Source organism: Microtus pennsylvanicus, chromosome 9 (genome assembly GCF_037038515.1).
Source record: "Microtus pennsylvanicus isolate mMicPen1 chromosome 9, mMicPen1.hap1, whole genome shotgun sequence".
Taxonomy (NCBI): domain Eukaryota; kingdom Metazoa; phylum Chordata; class Mammalia; order Rodentia; family Cricetidae; genus Microtus; species Microtus pennsylvanicus.
The window spans coordinates 49,298,869-49,317,408 of record NC_134587.1 but is presented as its reverse complement, the minus strand read 5'-3'; the positions used below and the strand labels follow the sequence as shown (position 1 = coordinate 49,317,408).

General features: G+C 40.8%; 1 protein-coding gene across 9 annotated transcripts in view; it reads left to right on the top strand.

Moving 5' to 3' along the window:
* Nucleotides 1-18,540, top strand: part of Gapvd1 (GTPase activating protein and VPS9 domains 1) — a 77,526-nt gene that overhangs the window by 23,239 nt on the left and 35,747 nt on the right. For 4 of the 9 annotated variants that reach the window (XM_075985945.1, XM_075985940.1, XM_075985941.1 and 1 more), the window contains 9 exons: nucleotides 745-1,588; nucleotides 3,914-4,000; nucleotides 6,217-6,351; nucleotides 6,494-6,683; nucleotides 8,857-8,937; nucleotides 11,050-11,210; nucleotides 13,516-13,645; nucleotides 15,752-15,877; nucleotides 17,817-17,990. In XM_075985945.1, coding sequence (XP_075842060.1) covers nucleotides 745-1,588; nucleotides 3,914-4,000; nucleotides 6,217-6,351; nucleotides 6,494-6,683; nucleotides 8,857-8,937; nucleotides 11,050-11,210; nucleotides 13,516-13,645; nucleotides 15,752-15,877; nucleotides 17,817-17,990 — 1,928 coding nt within the window. The remainder of the gene's footprint in view (nucleotides 1-744; nucleotides 1,589-3,913; nucleotides 4,001-6,216; nucleotides 6,352-6,493; nucleotides 6,684-8,856; nucleotides 8,938-11,049; nucleotides 11,211-13,515; nucleotides 13,646-15,751; nucleotides 15,878-17,816; nucleotides 17,991-18,540) is intronic. The other 5 variants (XM_075985949.1, XM_075985947.1, XM_075985948.1 and 2 more) reach the window with 3 other exon arrangements.

Here is an 18,540-nt window from a genome sequence, read left to right as displayed (position 1 = left end):
TTTAACTGTAGCAATATTAGTATAATGTTAGAAGTAGTCAGATAGAAAAAGAATATAGCCGGGCGGTGGTGGCGCATGCCTTTAATCCCAGCACTCGGGAGGCAGAGGCAAGCGGATCTCTGTGAGTTCGAGACCAGCCTGGTCTACAAGAGCTAGTTCCAGGACAGGCTCCAAAGCCACAGAGAAACCCTGTCTCGAAAAACCAAAAAAAGAAAAAGAATATATACTGTATGATTGTATTTATAAAAATCTTTAAAGGCAGAACTGATCTTTGGAATCATAGCCCTTTGTTAGCTTTGCTGGGAGTTATTGACTGGAGGCCATGCAAAAGCATTCCATGTTGTAAATCAAGCCCAGGGCTTAGTGCATGCCAGGCAAGCGCTCTTCCAGCTGAGCTACCTCTCCAGCTCCTGTTTTGATGGCTTTTAGTATTCAAATTTTTAGGAATGTTCTTGTCTCAGTAAATAAAAACAGTTTTAAGCTGTAGCAAAATCCATAGAGGCTCACTCTGGACAATGTCATCAATACTTTTAAATAGACGCTGCACCTAATCTGTTAAGAAGATATTGGCTTCCTCTTTACTTTTAGGTGTGTCTTACTCATTTCCATGTTCTCAAAGAGTTCAGCAACTCAGAGTTCATTGTTGGCACAAAAATGAACTCAGACTTAGTCATTCCGATCGAGTGCCTGTGTTGTATTACTGTTGTTATTAATATTGCCTTGCCTGTGTGCTAATGTTTCTAGTGCTGAAGCGTCCCCTGCTGAGTGTTGCCAGCATGCCAAGATTTTGGAAGATACACAGTTTGTTGATGGATATAAGCAATTGGGATTTCAGGAAACAGCTTACGGAGAATTCTTGAGTCGGTTAAGAGAAAATCCTCGTCTTATTGCCTCCTCTTTGGTTGCTGGAGAAAAACTCAATCAAGAGAACACACAAAGCGTTATCTACACAGTTTTTACCTCCTTGTATGGCAACTGTATTATGCAAGAAGATGAAAACTACCTCCTTCAGGTTTTACGATACTTGATTGAATTTGAACTGAAAGAAAGTGACAACCCCAGGCGGCTTTTGAGGAGAGGAACTTGTGCCTTCAGCATCTTATTTAAACTGTTTTCTGAAGGACTGTTTTCTGCCAAACTTTTTCTTACGGCTACTTTACACGAGCCCATCATGCAGCTCCTTGTGGAAGACGAAGACCATCTGGAAACAGACCCTAACAAGCTAACGGAGAGGTTTTCCCCAGCGCAGCAGGAAAAGCTCTTTGGAGAGAAAGGCTCAGACAGATTCAGGCAAAAGGTTCAAGAGATGGTGGATTCCAATGAGGCCAAACTGGTGGCTTTGGTGAACAAATTTATTGGTTATCTCAAACAGAACACTTACTGCTTTCCACATAGTCTGAGGTGGATTGTGTCACAGATGTACAAAACTCTCTCTTGTGTAGACAGACTGGAGGTCGGGGAAGTCAGAGCCATGTGCACCGATCTTCTGTTGGCTTGCTTCATTTGTCCCGCAGTTGTCAATCCAGAGCAGTATGGAATAATATCTGATGCTCCTATCAATGAGGTGGCGAGATTTAACCTGATGCAGGTGTGCTTTTGTGATTATTAATGCAATATTTGATTTAAGATCAGCTGATCTTTATATAATAGAGTGGGAATTTCTTTTTTTTTTTTTTGAGACATGGTTTCTCTGTGTAGTCGTCGCTGTTCAGGAACTCTTTCTTAAATTGTTCTAAATATTTGATTCTCATGAGATAGAAAAACAATTATATTAGGATTTTGAGGTATTATAGTATTGCCTTGGTTTTCAGTGAAATCCTTTAACTCTTAGACATTGAGTTGACTGGGTTTTCTAGAACAAGCCCATCATCCCTTTCCTGGCAATTTCAGAGTCCAGATTGATTGGAAACTGAGACTGTGCCTTACAACTAGAGCTGAACAGGATGCTACTAGTTAGTATTCCTTGGAATATTAGGCCTTTCTCCAGAAGTGTTCATGTGTGACAGGAGACACCACTCTATGAAGTTGTACATATGTGTAGTAAGATACCCCTACAGATCTGAGTTCTGGGCTAAGGAGATGACTCAGCAAGTAAAAGGCCTTGTGAAGGACTGATAACTTGAGTTCCGTCCCTGGAACCCATGTTAGTAGACGAGAACCAGCTACTGAAAGTTGCACTCTGACCTCTCACACGTGCTAAGCACATGTTCGGCTATTAAAGTTACACCTGAAGTCTTATTAATTTATTTTATATGTGAGGTGTTTTACATGAAGTCTTACTATTGATTTAATTTATTTTATGTGGGGGGATTTATCCAAAGCCTTACTATTTAATTAATTAATTAATTTTGTGTGTGTCTGTGTGTGTGTGTGTATAGGAGGGATTTTTGCCTGCATGTATATCTGCACATGTCTGCAGAAGAGAACATTGGATCCCCTGGAACTAGAATTATACAAGGACTAGTAATTGAACTTAGGTCCTCTGGAAGAGTAGCCACTGGTCTTAACTCCAAAGCCAAAGCTATCTCACCTGGAACTCGCTCTGTAGATCAGGCTGGCCTTGAACTCACAAAGATCCCTCTGCCTCTGCCTCCTGAATGCTGAGTGAGATTAAAGGTGCACATCACCCTGCCCAACTTGATAAACCTTTAAAAAAAAATCATTGGTTGGGGTTGGAGAGGGGCTCTTTAGGTAAAAGTGTTTGTTCCTTTTCAGAAGAGCTAAGTTCACGTCCCAGTGCCCACATCAGGCAGCCCACCAACTCCAGTTCCAGGGGATCCAACACCTTCTCTGGCTTTCATGGACAGGCACACACATTTGGCTTATACTTAGACACACACATGTTAAAATAAGTTGATTCTTGCCTGCAAGATGGCGCACACCTTTAATCCCAACACTTAGGAGGCAGAGGCAGGCAGATCCTTGTGAGTTGAGGCCAGCCTGATCTGCAAAGGGGGTTCCAGGACAGCCAGAGCTACATAGATCCTGTCTCAAAAACCGACAGAAACTATAAAGAGAATGCTTGAGTTCTTTTTTTTTTTAAATTTGTTTTTAATGATTTATTTAACTTTATTTTATGTGCATTGGTGTTGTGTGAAGGTGTCAGATCTCGTGGAACTGCATTTTCAGACAGTTGTGAGCTGCCATGTGGGTGCTGGGAATTGAACCCTGGTCCTCGGGAAGAGCAGTCAGTGCTCTTAACCGCTGAGCCATCTCTCTAGCCCCAATACTTGAGTTCTTCATGAACTTGTAAGGGGAAAGTCCTGTGTGTTAGCCTTGAAGTCATTTATTGCATGGGTTAGCGTTTGCAGAGTATTTAAAAATTTTCTCATGTCCACAAGGTGTTTCTGAGGGTAGAAAGTGCTGTGTGAGTATAACAACTTGAATTCCATCTCTGAAACCTATGCAAGGAGAGCGCCAACTCACAGCCTCCACACGCACTGTTGCATACATGTTCTCCCCTGTTCTCAATAATGCTCACAGATACAGTAATAGTAAGGTTTAATTTTGTCCCCTGGCTGTCCTGGAACTTACTCTGTAGACCAGGATGACTTTAAACTCAAAGATCTGTCTGCTGCCTTTGTGTGCGCTGTTGCCTGGCTAGTTTAAAATGTTTTTTAAGCACAAAAAAAGTATATTATCAGTAGATATACTGTACTTTCCTAATGTTCCTGTCATGTGTTAACAAGAAATTACAGCAAAGTTTTCTACTTCCTCTATGTCTTCATCTGAAAATGGTAAAAGCTGACATAGACAAAATACACATTTTATTGGGATCATTGTTTTGTTTGCCTGATGAGATGAATGTGAATATTACTATGAAACCGGACACTTGAACTGGAGTGGAAGTGCTTCATAGACGACAGTGCTGCTGTGGGCACCCACACATGCTCACCACTGCTTCTGTTTGCAGGTCGGCCGCCTTCTGCAGCAGTTAGCAATGACTGGCACCGAAGAAGGAGATCCTCGGACCAAAAATAGCCTTGGAAAATTTGACAAAGTAGGAATGAATGTTGTGTTGTGTGAATTACTGTTTTGTAGACTGCTAGGTATCCAGGTATGCTAGCCCACACCTGTAATCTCAGCTGAGGCAGGAGGATTGCCTTGAGTTCAAGGTTAGCTTAGACAATAGTGTGAGTCCTCATCACAAATAGAGAACCTCACTTTGTGCACAGCTTTAATCCCTGCACTTAGGAAGCAGGGCAGCTGATGGCTGTGATTTCTCAGGCCAGCTTGGTCCACACAGATGTGTTATTTAGAAAGACCCCGTGTGCAAGAATAAACGGTATAAAATATAATTTGTAAAAAATTCTGGCCAAGTGTTAGTGAACTTAACTATTCTCTTTATTAAATCTAGTCTTTAGGTGATAGGAAGGTTAAATAATTCAGTCATTAATTTGCTTTTAAATTAGTTAACAATATTGTATTAGCAACCGTTAAATTTAGGAAGATTTTTCTTTTTTTCTTTTTCTTTTTATGTATTTATTTATTATGTATACAATATTCTGTCTGTATATATGCCTGCAGGCCAGAAGAGGGCACCAGACCTCATTACAGATGGTTGTGAGCCACCATGTGGTTGCTGGGAATTGAACTCAGGACCTTTGGAAGAGCAGGCAATGCTCTTAACTTCTGAGTCATCTCTCCAGCCCCTAGGAAGATTTTTCTAATGATTAAACTGTCTTACAAATATTGAAGGGGTATCATTGTAATAAGAATCAAGACCTATTAGATTATTTTTTAAAAATTTGTTTTTAACTAATTTGTTACTAATTTAACAATCAGCAGTAATTAAATTATTTTAAATGTTCTTCATTTATGTCTTTGTTCAGTTAATTGAGTAAAAAAGGTATTTCATTAGATTTTGAGTAGGCTAGCAGTTCAAGTTGGCCTAAATCTCAAATATTGGAGCTGGAGAAATTATTCAGAAGTTATGATTTATGAGTGCTTGCTATTTCAGAGGACAGGAGTTTAGTTCTCAGCATCCACCTTGTGTGGCTCACAACCACCTGTAATTTTAGCTCCCAGGGGATCCTGCATTCTCATCTTACCTTTGCAGTCCCCAGCACGTATATGCTCATATATGTATAAACACACATGAACATAAATAAAAATCAAAAAAGTCTTAACAAATTAATAAAAAAATATAAAAACTGATATTGTACTGAGTATAGTAGTATATACTATAATCCCCATACCTGAGTGATAGAGGCAGGAAAATCACTGTGGTTTGAGGCGAGCTGGGACACCATGGTGAATAGATTTTTTTTCCTCAAAAATCAAGAATAGCAACACCAAAAAAATCCAAGAAACAGTCAGGTGGTGGCGGTGCACGGCAGTAATTCCAGTACTCAGTCAGGAGAGAGGGGCAGGTAGATCCCTGAGTTTGAGCCCAGCCTGGTCTATGGAACGAGTTCTAGGATAGCCAGGGTTTCCCAATCCTGTGTGGAAAAAAAACAAAGCAACAACAAAAACTCTCAAAACCCAAGAAACAGTTAGAGAAAGATGGCTTAGTGGGTACAGACACTTGACACTAAGCCTAATGACCTGAGTATGATCCTCAGAACCCACAGGAGGAGAGACTCTCTCAGGTTGTCTTCTGATCTCCACATGTGCACCCCAGATAAATACATGAAAACATTTAAAGGAAAAACCAAATAAAATAAAACCTGTTCTATGCCATTTCCCCCATACTTCTCATTTCTCCTTCACTTCCTCTCCAGAAAGTTCTCAGTGTTTTTTCTGTGTGTTCTTCTAGAGGCCTATGTGTGCCAGCAGATTCTTAGTATGTCTCCCATTCCACACCCCATCTGCTTTTTCAGAATTTTAGGTTGTAAATTACATGTACTTTATTTTTATTTATTTTTTATTTTTGTTTTTTTGTTTTTTTTTGTTTTTTCGAGACAGGGTTTCTCTGTGGTTTTGGAGCCTGTCCTGGAACTAGCTCTTGTAGACCAGGCTGGTCTCGAACTCACAGAGATCCGCCTGCCTCTGCCTCCCAAGTGCTGGGATTAAAGGCGTGCGCCACCACCGCCTGGCTATTTTTATTTTTTTGAGCGTATTCTGCATCATTACATACGGAATTACAGTTTTTGAAATGTTGGGTTTAAAATAATTTTCATGAAGTTAAATTTTTTTCATGCTTATCCACCTTGGTCAGAATTTTTCTCATCTTTTGAGGGAGACTTTGGCTTTGATCTCTTCCTGTTTTGACAGAGCTGTGTCGCTGCTTTCCTTGATGTCGTGATTGGGGGCCGCGCAGTGGAGACTCCACCAATGAACTCCGTTAATCTTCTGGAAGGCTTGAGCAGAACTGTGGTTTATATAAGTTACAGTCAGCTTATTACTCTGGTAATGGCATCATTCTCTAGTTGACATCTTTTTGAAATTCTTTTAGCCACCCATTGGCAATTCACAGAAGAATACATCCTGTAAGAAGCGTGTATTATGTTTGACAGTTCATTTCACTAGATAATGTCCTTTCCTTTTATAGGTGAACTTTATGAAGAGTGTGATGTCTGGAGATGAGCTGAAGGAAGATAGAATGGCTCTTGACAGCTTGTTGGCAAGCCTGCCCCAGGCTAAGCCAGGGAAGAGCAGCAGTCTAGACGTCACCCCCTACAGCACTCCTCAGATGTCTCCAGCAGCCACCCCAGCCAACAAAAAGAACCGGTTACCTATAGGTAAGGAGAGTTTTCTGTATTGGAGCTTTTCTTTAAGTTTACTGTGTCTTCAAAGGTGGGGTATAGCCACTAGGTAGAGTATTTACCTAGTTCTTTTGACGTCCTAGGCTCAGCCTCCAGCACTGCATAGCCTGGGTATGATGGCGCAGGACCTTAATACCAGCACAGGAGGTGGAGGCAGGGGAATCAGAAGCTTAAGGTTATCCTTGGGTAGTATTTGGTCAGCTTGAGTTATAGTAAACCCTGCTTTAAAAAAGTTTTTTTTTTTTTAAATATATATTTAACTGGGCTTTACTCACTTAGTATGTGTTATCTATCTACACACATGCAAAAGTTGAGCACGTATGCTGAACAGGCACTGAGTAAGCCTTTTACGTATGTTTCATTTAATCCACACAAACATCCAGTTATGGAGTGGTCACTGTGTCAGACACTGGGTGAACAGAGCATTTATCTCTGCCCTGATATGATACTCTCAGCTTAGGTCCTCCTAGGCAGTCGGGAGGACAAGAGAGCAGTGCTCTGCCTACTGAGTGTCCATGGAGAGACTCATGGGGCCACAACTCAGCCAGATGTAGAAGGAAGAGTGAAGCCTGCACTCTTTCTTGAGGAGTGGATGGATGGGAATTAGACCAAAGAAGAGTATTAGGTTCAGGGTGCAGGAGTGTTCCAGCGTCTGTTAAGATGAGGAACTCACCAAGACCTTGTCAACTTAGACAAGCTTTATATTTCATACATTTCTTTTTTTGGCTGTGTCAGGATTGAACCTAGGGTTTTTTGCACATGGCAGGCAAGTACTTGGTCACTGAGTCATATCCCCAGTTCAACTTTACACATTTTAAAGAAGAGTTTAACTTCTGTTAACTGATTTTTTTTTTATGAACACAATTTCTTAAAATCAATGTATTCTCATTTAACATAATATCTATTTATATCAGCAGGAATATGGTATCATCAAGTCTTTGGATTTCTTTACTATAACTGTAGTTCCAGGGGATCTGATGCTACTTTTTGACCTCCATGGGCACTAGGCATGCATTCATGCAGACAAAACACTCATATGCATAGAATTTAAAAAAAAAAACTTTTTTATTAAAGTGGGTTTTTTTTGTTTGTTTGTTTTTGTTTGTTTTGTTGATTTTTGAGACAGGGTTTCTCTGTGTAGCCCTAGCTGTCCTGGAACTCACTTTGTAGACCAGGCTGGTCTTGAACTCACAGAAATTCGCCTGTCTCTGTCTCTGCCTTCTAAATGTTAGGATTAAAGGCATATGGCACCATGCTAGGCAGGAAAAAAATTTTAAAAATCATTCTTGAAACCTGGCCTAATTGGGTATGCTTTTAATCCTAGCATTCAGGAGGCAGAAAAAGGCTGATCTCTGTGTGTTCAAGACCAACCTAGTATATCTAGTGACTTCCAGGGCAGCCAGTGCTGCATAGTGAGACACTGTCTTAAAAATAAAATAAATATTATTTGAGTCGTGGTTGGTGGTTCATACCTGAAATATCAAGACCCTAGAGGATCACTTTATGCCCCAGGCTAGTCTAGTTCACAAGAGAAGCTCCAGGCCAATGATGGAATAAAACAACTTAAGCTGAAAATGAAATCTATTTAGGAAGATAGAGTTCATTCCTATGTAGCTAAATGAATACCCAGCTCATGACAGCACAGACTTTTTAAAACAAATTTCTAGCTGGTGGTGTTTTTGCATACCTGTATTCCCAGCACTTGGGAGGCAGAGGCAGGTGGATCTCTGAATTCCAGGCCAGCCTGGTCTACAGAGCCAGTGCCAGGACAATCAGGGCTGTTACAACACAGAAACATCCTGTTTCCAAAAAAAATTCTTTTGATTGAAAATAAAATTAAGTTTTATGTTTAGTGACTCCTTTTAATATTGTGGATTATTTATTTATACTTTAGTCACATGAAAAACACTATTTTTTGGTAGAAATTTTCTCCCCATTGTTCACTGTTGTACATTAGTTTTTTTTTTTTCATTTTCTGTCACTTGAAAATGTTATTAGAGATGGGTTTAGCAGGGAGCAGATTTCAAATGCTTGCCTAGTGTTTTGTATGGTCACATGACCTTATCGTTGCATTTAATTTCATGTTCTAAACAATGTTTCCAATGTTCAGAGGGTTGATTTTTCTTCCATTTAATGTTTTGCAACCCAGGACAACAGTTAGCGGCCATCACTGCCTGGGATTCCTCAGCCACCAATCTTACTGCTCATATTCCTCTAGTAACCCCGTTTGGTGGGTAATAGGCTGTTCTCCTTTTCTTCCGTAATTGTACTTTAGAAATATTCACAGATGTATTCTGTGTGCATGCTGCTTTTGCTTTCTATAAGTTGCTACATGAAATTTGATCATTTGCATTTTTATAAGCTATAATTTTCACCTTTGCTAATAAGAGCTGCTCATGAGGTTACCTGTAAGCTCACAGTTCATGTGGAGGGTGGGTCGTAGAAAGACATGGTGGGCCTGTCTTAGGGTTTTAGAGTCAGTGTGAAATGACTTCAAAACGAGGGTGATGATGAGGGCAGCTACAGCTTTGTGAAATGCGATTGTCTTGACCTGTCCTCCGTCACTGTCGTGCACCAGCAGAGCTCTTCACCGCGCAGTGTGTTGAGTTTGATCACTGTGAGAGAATCATGGAAGGCTAGGTCACTTTGTCATAAAAATTAGATGTTTCAGTGCTCAAAATTTCTTAAAAGATGTATAGGATGTGAAGCCCGGTATAGCTCAGTGGTGGAATGCTTCTCTGGCATGGACATCATAGGTAGGTAGATAAGTTTTTAAATATAATATATACATCAAAATAGTTGGAAATAATAAGTCTTACTTGTAAGGCTGGAAAGATGGCTCAGATGGTAGAGAACTTGATGCTAAACTTGACAATTTGAGTTTGGTCCCTGGGATCCACATGATGGAAGAAGAGAACTGACTCCCACAAACTGTCCTTTATCTCTGCAGGAGCGTTGTGGTATACCCCCACGCTAAAGAAATAGAAAAAGGAAAAAAGGAAAGAAAAAAGTATATTACTGGTAGGAGAAAAACAAAATAAAAAACTTTTTTTGTGGGGGGAGGCAGAAGCAGGTGGATTCTGAGTTTGAGGCCAGCCTGGTCTATGGAGTGAGTTCCAGGACAGCCAGGACTGTTACACAGAAATCATCTTGTGTGTGCATTTGCGAGCGTGTGTACAGGTGCCCCAACATGCACAGGTGGAAGTCAGAGGTCAACTTTCTTGGAGTCAGTTTTCTTTTTCTACCAAGGAGATTCTGAGAATTGAACTCAGTGACTTTACTGCTTATCCATCATGTAGAATCTAGCAGTATCCCTGAGTCTCTGGAAAGGTCTGGTGTTGATATATTTCATAAGGAAGAAATGTGCTTTCAGAAACTGGCCCTGTTTCCCAGTAATTGTATATTCCTTTGCTGGGTGTGGCGTGGGTGCCTGTCAGTCATCTCAGCATCCAGAAGGTTTCCATCTCCTGGAGCAGTGCTGATAGTGGGGTCCTGGCTTCTCTGAGTTACATAGTACAGCCTTATCTTACAGAAACAGGACCAAGCATGTTGCTTCATTGTGTGCCAGGTTTTCACCTGACATTTTTAAACACTTATAAATTTATTTATTAGTATGGAAGGCTGCTGGCAGTTAAAAATAGCTCAAGTGTCTTAAAAACATGAGAAACAAAGTAATGCTTTTTTTTTTTTTTTTTAAGATGGGTTTTCTGTAACTTTGGAGCCTGTCCTGGAACTTGCTCTTGTGTAGACCAGGTTGGCCTCTAACTCAGAGATAAATCTGCCTCTGCCTTCCGAGTGCTGGGATTAAAGGTGTATGCCACTACTGCCCAGCGGTTAGTGCTTTTTTTGGCTAGGATGTGTTTCCTGCCCCACAACTATGACCAGGTGTAGCCTTTCTGTCCAGTGGAGGTGGAACACTATTTCTGATGATCCGTTGCTAAAAACATTTTTTTTAATTATATGTATAAGTGTTTTGCCTGGATGCATGTTTGTCTATGCATCAAGTGCATGTATGGTACCTGCGATAACCAGAAGAGTATGTCAGATTCCCTGGGTCTGGAGCTTAAAACAGTTATAAGCTGGTATGTGGGTGCTGGGAATTGAACCCAGGTCCTCTGCAAGAGCAGCCAGTTCCCTTAACCGCTGAGCCATCTCTCCAGCCCTCTACTGTGTTAGTCTCAGGAGATTGACTAGAAGGACCCAGTGCTTGTTTTTTCCTGTCCATGTTTTAAACATCATCCTTTATGCATGCATGAATGTTCAACACTAAGAGAAAATATATTTTTGTATTCATGTGCCATTTTCTTTATTTTGACCTTTTCTTTTAAATTATTTTATTTAGCAACTCGGAGCAGAAGCCGAAGTAATATGCTAATGGACTTACATATGGACCATGAAGGGTCATCTCAAGAAACCATCCAGGAGGTACAACCAGAAGAGGTGCTGGTCATTTCCTTAGGGACAGGTCCCCAACTTACTCCAGGGATGATGTCAGAAAATGAGGTACGAACGGGTTTTTTTTTTTTAAAAAAAGGTTTATTTATTTATTATGTATACAACATTCCTTCCATGTATGCCTGCATGCCAGAAGAGGGAACCAGATCTCATTACAGATGGTTGTGAGCCACCATGTGGTTGCTGGGAAATGAACTCAGGACCTCTAGAAGAGCAATGCTCTTAACCTCTGAGCCATTTCTCCAGCCCCTGAATGGGTTATTTTTTTTGTTTTGTTTTTCAGGATAAGGTTTCTCAGAGATTCACCATCCTTTGCCTCTGCCTCTCTAGTGCTGGGATTAAAGGTGTGCGTCACCACTGCTTGGCACTTTGTTTTATTTGGGTTTTGATAATGAGTCTCACGTAATCCTAACTGGCTTGAACTCTGGTCTTCTGCCTCTAACTCTCAAGTGCTGGGGTTGTAGGTATATGCCACTGCATGCAACATAGAGGTTTTTATTTTTTATTTTTTTAAAGATTTATTTATTTATACAACATTCTGCCTCGATGTATGCCCGCACGTAAGAACATGGCGCCAGATCTCAGTACAGATGGTTGTGAGCCACCATGTGGTTGCTGGGAATTGAACTCAGGACCTCTGGAAAGAGCATCCAGTGCTCTTAACCTCTGAGCCATCTCTCCAGCCCAACATAGAGGTTTTTAATACATAATATATAAAATAAAATTTAAAAATGCTAGTGGTTTGCAAATAACAGATTTTTTTTTTATGATTGTTCTGGGGCCGAGAAGTCCAAGATCCAGACATGTTTGGTGTCCTCTTAGGATCTGATTCCTGTAGCCCCCTCTCCTGGCCTCATGTGGGGAAAAGGTGCATGTGCTGAGTGTGGAAAACACTAGCCTCATGTGCAGCCCCCTGTCCAAACAGTCACTCTGGGCTAGGATTTCACCACATCAATCTTCAGGTTATACCAATTCTTCTTTTCTTTCTTTTCCTCCTTGTTTCCTTTTCTTTCAAAAAATCTTTCTCTCCCTTCCTTCCCTTTCATTCCTCTTTGAGACTGGAATTCGATGTACATATCTCCAGTATGTGAACTTGTTTTTTTTTTATACACACATTACTTTATAAATAATACTAATCAAATTTTCCACTTCCTCCACCCCCACTCCCGCAGTATGTGAATTTGTGATCCTTCTGTCTACCTGAGTGCTGATAATGTACGTGCCTGATACATTGGGGCTGGAGATTAAATGAGATTAGGGGGCTATGATAGCATAGTGTTTCTTATGGCATCCACATAAGGTAGCTCACTGTAACTGTAGCTCCAGGGAATCTATAGGTTCTTCAGGACCTTCCAGGCACCCGCACTCACACATGTACCCTCCGCAGCATACACAGGATTTAATTTTTTTAAAAAAAACTTAAAATGAAAAAAAAGAGAGAGAGACTGTGGAGTTGGGCATAGTGACCCTCACCTATAAATTATAGTCCTTGGGAGGAAGAGGCAGGAAGAATACATGCTTAGGGTAAGCCTAGTCTGTCAGCATAGGCTTCCAAGGCACCCTAAGTAGTAAGACTGTGTCTCATCAAATTAAAAGAGAGAGCAAGAGAAAGAAAGAGAAGGAAGGAATGGGGAGGGGGAGTAAGCATTGGCGACAATGAGTTTTAAGAATTTGTTAAAAGAGTTTAGAGTTAGAGGCAAACTGCTATTGTAGGCATGTGTGTATGCGTGTGCTTGTGTGTGTACACGTACTCTATATATTTTGGCTCTTGGAGATTGATCTCAGGTCATCTGGCTTAAAGGGAAGTATCTTTCTTACCTGTTGATCTTACTGGCTTAGAAGCAACAACTTACATTCAATAAATGATGGCTTGTTTTTCAAGAAAGTTCATTGCTAGCTTGGAAAGTCACAGCTCATACATCCAGATGTTCCAGATGTGGTGGCTTACATGTGTAATTCCAGCACTCAGGAGACAGAGGCAGGGGCAAGGGCCAGCCTGGGGCACACAAAACACAATGAGACCCGCCAGATCCTTGGCTGAACACTAAGCTCAAGCTGACAGAACAGAACACTGAAGTCTTCTGACACCTGTGCCTCCCTATTGCTTCCCTGTGTGACTGTCAGTTGCTGACCCTGATGAAGAGTGGAAGACATAGCTGGAGTTGCCTTCAAATATGGACTTTGTTCTGAGTTCCGTGTGAAAGCTGGGTGGGCCTCGCAAATAGGCTTTTAGTTAGAAATAGTTAAGAAGAATGGAAATATGCACTTGTGGTTTATTTATTTTATTGTCAATAGTCTTTCATTTATGATAAACCAAAAATTATATTCTATTTTTATTCTTTGTTTTTTTCAGGTCCTAAACATGCAGCTCTCGGATGGAGGACAAGGAGATGTCCCTGTTGATGAAAACAAACTCCACGGTAAACCTGACAAAACCTTGCGCTTTTCCCTCTGCAGTGATAATCTGGAAGGCATATCTGAAGGTGAAGGGCTACTGCATTCAGGGAGTGTGTGATCCCAGTTGTTCTGTGTTCTTTAAAGGAGCCTTATAATTTACAATTAAGCCATCATGCCTCTCACTAAGGAGGATAATGAAATTTTCCTCTAACGAGCTTTAACATTGCTGGAAGACTTTTTTCTAAATATAATTAAGATTGCAAGAGGCTGTTGGTCGTATATAATGGGAACATGTGTCCTCATTCAGTATTAAATGAATAACAGCAAGTTGTGTTTCTCAACTTGCTGTCTGTCAAAGCTTATAGAGCTCCTTTAGAAGGCTATGGTGCATGTGCAGATGGGGAGAGTGGACTGATGAGCATTTCAGGATGTTGTGCATACTCTTTACTGTTGTGTTCCTGTATCCACACACTCACACCTGCCATCAGGGTGAAGATAGACCTCAGCTGGTAGAATGTTTGCCTGGCATGCCTAGATCTAATCTTCAATAACAAAGGAAGCTTTAAGCCAGAATGTGAAGTAAGAGTTTGTCATTCCATAATTTAGCGCCTTTTGTTTATGTATAGAGTCCAGTTTATTAATGTTTAAAGGAAGATATACATGAGTAACATGTTCACTCTACAAAATGTGAAAAAGAAATAAACTCACCTGTAATTTCACTATTGACAGTTGATATTTGAATTATTTATAGCAAAATTAAGTTAATGACATTTTGTAACATTTTTACTTTTGTGTGCCAATAACATTCCCTTTGTAATTTGTGGTCTTAAATAACATGTTTGTATTTTTATAATTTTCTTTTCTATCTTTCTGAGACAAGAGTCACAATGTATCCTTGGCTGACCCAGAATTTTCTAAGTAGAACAGTCTGGCCTTGCACTTACAAAGGTTCTCCTTCCTCTGTCTCTCAAGTGCAGAGATTAAAGGCATGACCACCACCCCTGGCAATAATATGTTTTAAAGGAATTTTTTAGCTTCAACTATGCCTGTCAATTTATTTTAGCATTCTATTGTGTGTAGAAATGTCGAATACTTCTACTTTTTATTTTATTTATTTACTTTTATTTATGACATATATTCCCGATTTTCCCGGTCAAGAGTTCCTTGAAACAATTCCATCAGCCTTAGGCAATCAGAAAATAGAAATGTCTGATTTGCGCATCTTGCAAATGGCCCTGCAGGTAATAGTTTTTTTTTTTTTAATGATTTTAAAAATTTATTATGTATAAAATATTCTCTCTGTGTGTATGCCTGCAGGCCAGAAGAGGGCACCAACCCCCATTACAGATGGTTGTGAGCCACCATATGGTTGCTGGGAATTGAACTCAGGACCTTTGGAAGAACAGGCAATGCTCTTAACCGCTGAGCCATCTCTCTAGCCCGTGACATAGGTTTTAAACTGACCATTAAGCCTGCTTGTGACCTTGTCAACTTCAGCCATTTTCATCTGGATGGATGAGTGGTCCTTGGCACTAATGATGCAGCAGTTATGGAGCATACAGGTTCACAAACTTGCTGGCGTTATTCTGATGTCCAGGCGTCACCTGCCTCCTCTAGGTCCTGTGTGAGAGTGCAGAAAGTACGTCTACTTCTTAAATATTGCAGTCGTTCTACAAGAACCTTAGTCGTTTTTTCTTTTTCTTTTCTTTTTTTTTTGAGACAAAGTTTCTCTGTAGCTTTGGTGCCTATCCTGGAACTAGCTCTTGTAGACCAGGTTGGCCTGGAACTCACAGAGATTCTCCTGCCTGTGCCTCCTGTGTGCTGGGATTAAAGGTGTGCACCACCACAGCCTGGCTATTATTATTATTATTGTTATGGTTTTTTTTTTTGAAGATACGTTTTTAGAATGAGAGCTGTTGGCTCAAAGACATCTATGTTTTTAAGTAAATAAATACAATATTAAAAGTATTTTAAATCAGGCATGATGACACACATCTATAATCGCAGGGTTCAGAAGGCTGAGGCAGAAGACTTGAGAGTGTAAGACTAGTCTGGGCCATGTAGTAAAATCTTTCAAAACAAAGCAGAACAAAAATTATAATCATTTTTTAGGCTGTTTTCATTGCATGAAATGTTCCATGATGACTTATGAATGTTTTAGAAAGATGCTGACAGAATGACCATTTTTTTAGGCCCTTCTAATCGCTCCAATTCAGTATCTTCTCTTGACCTGGAGGGAGAGTCTGTGTCTGAACTTGGGGCTGGACCTTCTGGGAGTAATGGAGTAGAAGCCCTGCAGCTGCTAGAACACGAGCAAGGTAAAGTGGTGGTGAGTGCAGCTGTACAGAAGAGTCTGTGGTTTCAAGAGAAGCATGTACGTTGGCTGTGTTTGGGAAGAGTCATTTAAGTGTAATTAAGAGTAATTTAATTTGAGCAAGTTCCAGGACAGCCAGGACTAATTTTGGTTTTTCAAGACATTTCTTGTAGCTTTGGAGCCTGTCCTGGAACTCTCTCTCTCTAGACCAAACTGGCCTTGAACTCACAGAGATACACCTGCCTCTGCCTCCTGAGTGCTGGGATTAAAGGCATGTGCCACCACTGCCTGGCTGCCAGAACTTTTATACAGAGAGGCCCTGTCTTGAAAAACCAAACAGAAAAAAGAAAAATAAAATCACATATTTGACAGGCCTTCTGAGTGATTCCAGTGTAGGAGGTGACAGTCTTAACATGTGAGGTGTTAAGAAGTGAGTCAAGGGCTGGAGAGTTGGCTCAGCCATCTGTTGTGTCACACACTGTTCCTGGAACACTACACACGTCTTCTCACTGCAGATAGGGAGCCCACAACAGACCAAAGTCCTTTGATGAGCCATGACTTTTATCGGGATTACTTATAGCAGAAATGACTCATAGACAACTGTTTAATCCCACCCCAGAAGGAGTAACAGCTCACAAGAGTTGAGAACCTAGAGTACACTGCCTCGTCCGCAGGCAGCTCATCAGGTTGAAGAGTGTCCTTTCCAAGTGACGCGGTTGGTCTAAACCTCTTGCCGGCAGATTAGCTGGCTTCTGCTTCTTCCAGACATCTTGTCTGGTCTCAGATTCTTCTTTGCAGTTTGGCTTTTCTTGACTCTACATGTCTGAGACGGAATCGCAGCTTTTATTGTTTATTTGAATTGGAATATTTCAATTTCAGACAACACTGTTAAACGATACTCTTAAGAAGACTTGCTGCTCTGTCTGGTTTTGTTTTCAGCACCTATACGACAGCCTGTGTGGGCTCTGCAGACACCAGGCATGCCTGTGGTGCACATACATATACATGCAGGCAAAAATGCATCTACATAAAATAATAAAATAAATTAATCTAAAAAGAAGGTGAATTGAGGCATGGGTATGCTGATGCAAGTCTTTAAACCTAGCACTCAGGACGGAGAGGATTTCTAGCTAGCTTGCTCTACACAGAGAGACCCTACCTTAGAAAAAAGAAAGAAAGTGAATTGAGAGCTAGATGTGGTGACCTATGACTGTAATCCCATCATTACAGAGAGGGTGAGGTGGGAGGAACATAAATTTATGCCTTTTTGAGGCCTTGTTTTAAAACAAAACAAAAAGCATCAACACCAAAAACCAAAACAAAATTTTCTAAAAAGCAAATTGACCAGAGTGTGTTGTAGGGCTGGTCAGATGGCTCATAGATAAGAGTGCTTGCTGTGCAGGGTTGAATACCCTCAGCATTGGGCCACCGAGACACTGTCCTTGAAGCTTGCTTAGATAGAATGCTGAGTTTTCAGTGTAGTGTAAAGTGAAAAGCAATAGTGAGGACACTTTGCGCTTCTAAATGTGCATATCACATACACAAAACGAGTTGTAGAAAATTGGTCTAGAAAAGAATGAAAACTGTAGAATGCACACTTGAGAGCTATTGCCAAGTGAAATAGTTTGCATATGCGTTTATCACCTAATTATTAACAATAATTGGATCCAGTAAGCCACCCTGAAGTGTTTACCTTTGCTTTCCTGTTTGGCTTAGTTTTTCTCATTTAGGCTGGGCTCCTCTATCTCCTGTCAGCAGTGGTTAGGTGGAGATCTCTGCTAATCTTTATTGGGGTGAATTGATCAGTGGGGAGCAGGCTGGAATGTGTGCTTATTAATGATAAAATGAATAACTTAAAAGTTTAAAGATAGAATCCTGTTAGGTCAACCAAAAAGTCGTAGCTGTGCCACCATTTTTAAAGTGCTTAAATTTGTTTTTGATAGCTACAACTCAAGATAATCTTGATGATAAACTGAGGAAGTTTGAGATTCGTGACATGATGGGACTAACAGATGATAGGGACATATCAGAGACAGTGAGTGAGACCTGGAGCACCGATGTCCTGGGAAGTGACTTTGACCCGAACGTGGATGAAGATCGTTTGCAAGAGATTGCAGGTAACTGGTGTTCAGGGCCTGCAGGAGTGAATAACTATCTAGTTGTCAGGCTTGTTTGTCCATCATGGGAGGGCTAGAGGTAGGGCTCTCAGCATTGCCTAGGTTGCTGGCTTCCATGTGCAACAAGGCATTTCAGTGTCCAACCTAAACAGGCATGTGTTAACTACTGTTTATGTTAACCCTGCCACGCTGGTAAAATGGCTGATCTGGGAAAGGCACTTGCTGCTAAGCCTCATGAGCTGACTCAGACCCCTAGGAGCCATAGAGGGAAGAAGAGAACTGTCTCCCACAAGTTGTCCTCTGATCTCCGTGTGTGTCATGTTTTAGCACAGTTCTACTACATACTTTTTGAAAAAAGAAGAAAGGTTAATCCCAGTTCTTATGAGGCAGAGGCAGGTGGATCACTGTGAGTTCAGGCCAGCCTGGTCTACATAGGTAGTTCCAGGACAGCCAGGGACTACACAGAGAAACCCTGTCTTGAAAAAAGGGAAAGACCTACACAAGAGTCTTTTTGGTTTTTCGAGACAGGGTTTCTCTGTGGCTTTGGAGC